Source organism: Brachyhypopomus gauderio, unplaced genomic scaffold, assembly GCF_052324685.1.
Source record: "Brachyhypopomus gauderio isolate BG-103 unplaced genomic scaffold, BGAUD_0.2 sc52, whole genome shotgun sequence".
Lineage (NCBI taxonomy): Eukaryota > Metazoa > Chordata > Actinopteri > Gymnotiformes > Hypopomidae > Brachyhypopomus > Brachyhypopomus gauderio.
The window spans coordinates 2,125,264-2,133,136 of record NW_027506877.1 but is presented as its reverse complement, the minus strand read 5'-3'; the positions used below and the strand labels follow the sequence as shown (position 1 = coordinate 2,133,136).

Genomic DNA, 7,873 nt, shown 5'->3' with positions numbered 1-7,873 from the left:
TAATAAAAGCCTTTCTTTGAAAACTTAAGCCAGCTCTTCAGTCAAAATCAAGGTTTTTTTTTTTTTTACATATGGCTACAATCAAAACCAACAGGCACTTTTTGCAAACAATGTATAATATATCTGAGAACTGTGATCTTCAGCCATTATTTTTTTGTTTGTTTGTTTGTGAACATCTGACTCCAAACTGTTCAAGCGTCTGAATCTTGGACCTCATTGGCTCCAGGCTGGCAGGCGTTCTTCATACTGTCCTCTGATTGGCTACAGTGCTTGTCTAGGGAGAATTCTTGCGCTTTTGTCTTTTGTCGCAAAAGTCTTTTGGCACTTGCTCCTATTCGTTGCTGCTATAAGTCAAACTAAAAGCAGAGATGATTTTTTGTTTTATCAGTCTCTTTAGAAAGTGCTTGAGTGGCGTTATGGATGTTGTGCATGTACACGCCACGTTGCCTTCTCCCAGTTTCTGTTCTCGCAGTTGCACTGGCAGTGTGCAGGAGAGCTCCTGGACTTCATTTCCCAGAATTCCAAAGTAGGCCAAGAGCTCAACATTCTGAAAAAAGATGGGACAAAGATATTTTAGAGATTTATGGTTTCAGATAAAGAGAACATTCTAAACAAATATTAGACCACTCAATTGTGACTTTCTTTTTTTAGAAGGTCAATTAAACAGGTTTGTATAGCACGTAATACATGCAGTTAAACTCTAAAATCCGATCAGCCTGCCTCTATCTATAACACCACTAGTGAAGAATCTACTAAGAGCAATAGTGCTTTGTGGACTCCTAGATGAGCATCTGGCCTGTAGAGCATCCGCCATCAGGAAAAGTAAAGATTTTGTGTCAACCTCAGGAGCCACACTGCCCTCACGTAACACGATCAGTCAGCTGTAATCTGAGCACTGCTGTATATGGAAATCAATACGAAGCGTCCAATGAAATATTTTTTTTATGTCTGTGGGACTGTGTGTAACTGCCCTATGACATTTTCTCATGGCTTTCTTAAGTTAAAGAGGGTTTAAGTGTCAATAAAGATAAAGGCAAATAGCCAAGATGGCGTGCAGTAACCTTGTAAGCGCGGGTGTGGGTTCTGTCGTGTATGTGCCTGTGTGTTTTTGAAGGAGCGGGTGAACTTGAGGGTGGGGCGAATCAGAGGGCATGCTGGGTGTTTATGTGCCTGCGTCAGCAGCCACCCTGAATTAACGATCATTAGACATCACTTATAAAACAAACAGCAGGGCTGACTCTACCTCTCCACCCCTCCATCCCACCATTTTCACCCTAATTAGCAAGCTGCTGTCGGTGAGAGCGACTTCAGAACGCACGAAACCGAGCCGTGCAGCAGGGAGAGATGTCGGCTAATCTGGGACTGGGAATATTCTGCGAGGTAGGGAAATGTTCTTCTGACATTCTGGCTCTGTAATCCCTCCTAAAGCAAAAGGCTGTTTGTCAATTTTTAACCTCTCTGTCAGAAAAAAACGATGCATTAAAAACTTTATCTGATTTCTAGTCATTGGGATTAGCTATTACGTTCATATCACAGAATCACAACTGCGTTCATATCACAGAATGGCACAGTGATCACCTCAAACACTGCAATGAAGTTTAAAGCTGACTCTCCCTCAAATTGGTCGTTATTTTATTTTTGTTCATATTACCATGTGATGTGAACACATTCACAGCGTATTCTGAGGAACCTGCCCAAACCACGCTCTGCTTGCAGTCATCCTTTCTCCATGAAGCCATGGGTCCCTACCCTCACCCCCTAGATAGCTGGTTTGTCTATATAAGCTCCTCTGAGCTTAGGCTTACTGAACTTAGGCTTCCAGGCCCACAAACAGAGCATGATCCAACATCATGATGGGTGACCTGGCTCACCAGCCCTCAGCAGTTGGGCATGGACTGGTTTTGCAATAATTTGGTTGCAGAATCTGTTAGTAGTTTTCTGGCCACACACAAACTGTTTACACTGATGTTACAATAGGACAGAAATTATTGACTGATGAACAAACAAAATAATTTGACCGTACTAAGGGGACATTTTAGAAAGCCTATCATCTTTGAAGCAAGAAAAACAAATCAATCAGGCCTCAAGTAAGGTGAATAAAATGTTGATGATGAAGAGATAATTGACCAATGTTCTCTCCTCGTCTGCCTGAATCTCCTGGCCCTCTGCTCCATTTGTAAACATGGCTCCCCACCACCTCTTGTGTGATGCTATATTTAGTCCCCCAGAACAAACTGTGCTACCCAGAACACAGCAACTTACCAAGCCCCTCACAAATAATCACAAGAGGAGACAGAAGAGACATCAGCCCTCTCTGTCACACACACACACACACACACACACACACACACACACACACACACACACACACACACACTCACACACACACACACACACACACACACACACACACGATGCCTGTACATATATGTGACCCACACATGACACAAAGAAATTGTCTGAGGCTCAAATATAGTATGCACTATAAACATGTTTTTCATATGTAATTTTCACAAATGTAATTTTTCACCTTCTGCCACGCACACACACACACACACACACACACACACACACACACACACACACACACACACACACACACACACACACACACACAAACACATACAGTCTTGCTGCTTCTGCTGTGGCACTTGGATGGACGTCTTCTCTTAAGCAATAATGAAATGTAGGATAACAATCTCTCTGTCTTTTAATGTATCCTCTTACCTCATGTGTTTCTCTATACTCATCAGTTTAAACAGTGGAGCCATTTCAATTAGTCTTTGTCTCTCATGTTCACCACATAAATGTGAATTTCTCTCTTTTGTCTGGTTGTGTATATGGTTATGTGAGTGTAAGGGCGTACTCACACTAGGCTCTGTGGCTAGTGTGAGCGCTCCAACCGTGCCCGGATCAGTTAACCGTGCTCGGGCCCGCTTGAAGAGGTGGGCCAGGGCACGATTCGCTTGGACTCGGGCACGGTTCGCTTCTAGTGTGAGCGCTATCCGTGCCCGGGCCCGCTTGGTGCCTCGTGTGATTGGTTCATTTCGCTGGAACTCAAACATGACGTCAGTGATGTGACGCTCACGTTAAACAGTCATAGCGGCAAAGCGATTAGCAGACAATCGTTGTGTTAAATTATCGATAAATCTGTGCTTGCACCGTGTTTCTGCACTCCCAAAACGACTCCAAAAATACAATAAAAAGAGAATCGTGAACTCCATAGTGTTGTGCGAGCGCGCTTTTTTTCCAAATAAAGTCACGTTGTGATGACGTAAGCGTGCTCGGGCCGGCTTGATGAAGCCAGTGTGAGTGCAGGCCAGAGGGGGAGTGGGGAGGGGGGATAACCGGGCCCCAGCACGGATCCAGCAAACCGTGCCTAGTGTGAGTACGCCCTAAGTGTGTGTAAGTGTCTGCATGTTTAATTGGTCTGTTAAGTTCAGAGTCTCAATTAATTACCTTGGCTTTATCATGCTGTAATGCTGTGTGTGTGTGTGTGTGTGTGTGTGTGTGTGTGTGTGTGTGTGTGTGTGTGTGTGTGTGTGTGTGTGTGTGTGTGTGTGTGTGTGTGTGTTTGTGTGTGTGTGTGTGTGTGTGTGTGAGAGAGAGAGAGAGAGAGAGAGAGTGAGAGGTATACCCTTACTCTGCTAATTCTGTCAGTGACACTCCCTTTCACCCTCAAGGTTGTCAGTGTGTATACAGTATAGCCACACCCTAGAGGTATGGGGACTTCCAAAGAGAAGGAGCAGAAAAATAACGAGAGAGAGAGAGAGAGAGAGAGAGAGAGAGAGAGTGGTGAAAATATGAAGATTTTAATAAAAAGACAAGTTACCTTTAGCCGTGTGAGTAAATGTGGTCTGATTGACAGCATGGTAGAAGTTTAATGTGTGGGTCTATATATACACATATATAGTACTTGTATTTCATGGTATAAAATGAAGAGATAATTACTGTATGTATTTGTATGTGTGTGCATTTGTGTGTCTATGTGTATATGTGCGTCTGGTTGCTGGCTAATTTGACATGTCCTGGGATTAAGTCAATGGTGCAGAAAAATAGTTTAAGCACTTTGTACACACTAGCCCTACCCACAAACATGTACACGCATATGCTCTTACACACACACACACACACACACACACACACACACACACACACACACACACACAGACACACACAGACACAAATAGTAAAGTATATATCAGAAGATGTTTATGAAGCGTTGAACAATTGAATTGAAAACACCCATACTGACACACATACATGGAAACACATACACACACACACACACACACACACACACACACACACACACACACACACACACACACACACACACACACACACACACACACACACACCTAAGCACAGACCCACAGCTGATTCAACTGTCTTTTATCACTTAAGCAGTTCTGTCACTTGAGCACATTCTGCCAATCATATTACAGAAACACAAGTTCCCTACTATCAAAACAAAAATATTCACTGCACAAAACCCAGAAGTACACATGCTTCCCAACGAGAATGATCAGTATTCAAATGAACATGATTTGCCATCTTTGCCATTTAAATGAAAATTCTTTAACATCTCTGTAAACTGAAAGCCACCCTCAGCTCAAGATCATTTAAATTTTATCAAATGCAACAACTGATTATAAAATTCTTTATTTATACTTGATTACAGCTTTAAAAATTCTTTAATTTTGACTATTTCTGGGCTGACTGGGCGTGTCTGGAAGCAGCAGTGGAAGTGGGCGGGGCTTCAGGAGCTTGGTGGTGACGACAGGAGCAGGTCAAGCTCCATGCCTCAGGGACAGCCATGTGTCATTCAGCGTCACTCTCCTGCATTGCTGCAGTCAGCAGATCTGTGATGGGGTGGTTGTTGCTTAAGGCACTGATGGGATTTTGCAAGGCCTGACCCCAGAGTGTAACTGCTGTTTGGCATCCTCATGACAAGGGGTACATTGTGGGGATCTTTTTGTTTGGGACAGTGTACATACACACGCACATGCACACACACACACACACACACACACACACACACACACACACACACACACACACACACACACACACACACACACACACACACACACACACACACACACACACACACACACACACACATTAAACCTCTATAGAGTCTAGTGAGTGTCTCTCCCCTCCTCCACAAGTGGGGCAGTTGCAGTCTATAACTTTAGTCCCCCGACTGACAGCAAAGCACTTCTGTGACAACACCAGCCAGAAGTGCATTTGGTCTCTCTCTCTCTCTCTCACACACACACACACACACACACACACACACACACACACACACACACACACACACACACACACTCACACTCACACACACACACACACACACACACACACACACACACACACACACACACAGTTCAACCACACAGTTCAACCACGCAGGGCTGCAAATATTTATTCATGCACAGCAGAACAGAGTCTTTCTTTTGCCAGTGTGAATGAGGAGTAAGATGAAGAGGCAGGAGAGAGGTCTGTTCTAATGCTCTCACCGTTGTTTTTTTGCCCACTCTTCTCTCTCTCCTCCCACAGGAATTGCAATTTAGGGTCTTTTTCCTGTTGTGTTTTCTGAGATAAGGTGTGGTGTGTATCTCCCAAGGACATTAAAGCCATGTAAAGCTCAACACGTGAGAGCGGTTTAAATAGTGAGAGAGGGATTGTGCCTGTGAGCGAGAGAGTACGAGAGAGAGAGAGGTAATTGTAGAAGATCTGGTCAAGACATCTCATAAAGCATGTCAGAGTATCCCTGCTGTTTTTAACCTAGCACCAAAGCAACACAGACACCGTGACGTTCTCAGAAACAACAGGACACCATGTCGTGGACCAAAAGCACATATGTGTATATGGACGCACGACACTAAAACACACAACACTAAACAGACACACCTCTCCCGTACAGGGCAAAGCAGGTCATGGATGAGAACGGAAGACTGGAGAAGTTTCAAGGAAAAAACGCAGTGGAGCGCGCCTGTAGCCCGGGTGTAGACACTCAGCCCAGACAGGCCACAGCCCAGCACAGCAGAACCGCTGCCCAGCACACCTGATTCAGCTCACGAGCAGGTAAGTGGAGCTTGCGAAGGGGTCCGTGTTGTTTTAGTTTTCTGTGAGTGGGTTTGGCCTTTTCTCCCGAGGCGGGTACGTGTTTTTGGAGTCGGGGGTGGAGCGTTGACCCTCCATCAGAGGACCAAACCCAGACGGAGGACAGCGGCCGGAACCCTGAGACGTGGGCTGAACCAGAGCAGCCTCAGGCTCCTCCACCAAACCTGCAACCCTTAAGGCCCTGTCGGCTAAAGGTCTCCGGGGGCTTGCAGGACGCCATGGCCCCCTCTGGCCTTTCTGCTTCTGCATGAGATCAGGTGCATCCGAACTCATAGCCAGCCACATGATAAAAACAAATCTATTTAATTTTCCGGAGTAATGGCTTCTTATTGGTCCTTTATTAGGAAAGGTAAAGAACACAGACATACAGTTCTAAAGTGATTGAGTGGAATAAGGAGGCTTCTATGAACGGAAGCTAATGGTTGGTAAAGGCTGTTCTGGTTGATTGAATGTAAGTGTGTGTTACGCAACTCAGCCTCTGGTTCAGGGTGTTCTTTTATCCGCCGCTGACAAGATTTAACCAGTACCGCCCTGAGGGATTCATAGAACATATACAGGGATTCACAGAACATGCACAATGTACACACAGTGTACACATGTATATGCACACACACACACACACACACACACACACACACACACACACACACACACACACACACACACACACACACACACACACAAACACAAACACACCAAGCACTCCTATTCCACAGATAGATTACATGTTAATGTCCATACTCTCTCTCTGTCTTTCTATCTATCTACTCATGTCCAACATACATACATGCACACATACAGGGACACAGACTCAATGTACGGCCAACCATGAGAGCACAACTAGATGAAAACAACATAATGTGGAACAAAAACAGACTGACGAGGTTCAGAGGGTTTATTGTATATGTGGCGGTCTGTGGAGAACATCAGACCTGCCATTTTATTAGACTCCAGACACCGTTTTCAGCAGCTTCTGTACACTCGTCCACCCCCCCCCCCCCGTCCTTTCTTCTATCCCTCTCTGTCTTTCTTTCTCTCCCTCTATCACTCATGCATATACAAACATGCAAACGCCCATACGCACATGTACACGCACATATATATGCATGTACTCACATGCGCACACACCTGCCTGTGTGAGAAACACCTCCTCGGTTGAATAGAACCAGCTTTGCTATCTGAATGTGTTGAGCTCTTTACCCAGGAAATGACACTGCAGGATTTGACACCCTGTATCCGCTACGCTGAACATCTCTGCATCTCTCTTCGATGAGTTCAGAAGGTACTGAGAAGTTGGGCTGTGACCGTATACTAACCCTCTCACATCAGCTGGAAATGCTGTCTACTGTTTCACTAAACTCGATATTACAAGATGGTATTTTTAGATCCATAAAAGAAAAACTGCACTTCTGATAAGGTCACAAAGGCACTAAACAGCTCAGCTGACTGAAGACACAGCCAGAACCAACCTCAAAAATGATGTAAAACAGGTTGCAGACAGTTTTAATCTGCAAGATTAGTAATTTGATTTTGTGTTCAAAAGAGGTAAGAGGTAAGCATGTTACATTTCCAGTATGAACACAGATAAGTTAATATAATAAAGTCAAATGAGGATGTTTCCTGTAGACTGACAGGATGTGAAGGCAGTAAGTCTCCCAGTATTACATATAAACATGTGTAGTCTGCGCAAAAGAAAATGGGTACCTGTGGGTCAGAGCCTGAGTGTGCATGTGTGTGT

At 44.6% G+C, this 7,873-nt stretch overlaps 1 protein-coding gene across 2 annotated transcripts in view; it reads right to left on the bottom strand.

Annotated features, from left to right (window-relative positions):
- Positions 1–7,873, bottom strand: part of LOC143488536 (insulin receptor substrate 1-B) — a 32,354-nt gene continuing 24,481 nt past the window's right edge. For both annotated transcript variants that reach the window (XM_076987305.1, XM_076987306.1), the window contains one exon: positions 1–547. In XM_076987305.1, coding sequence (XP_076843420.1) covers positions 540–547 — 8 coding nt within the window. In that variant the 3' untranslated portion in view covers positions 1–539. The remainder of the gene's footprint in view (positions 548–7,873) is intronic.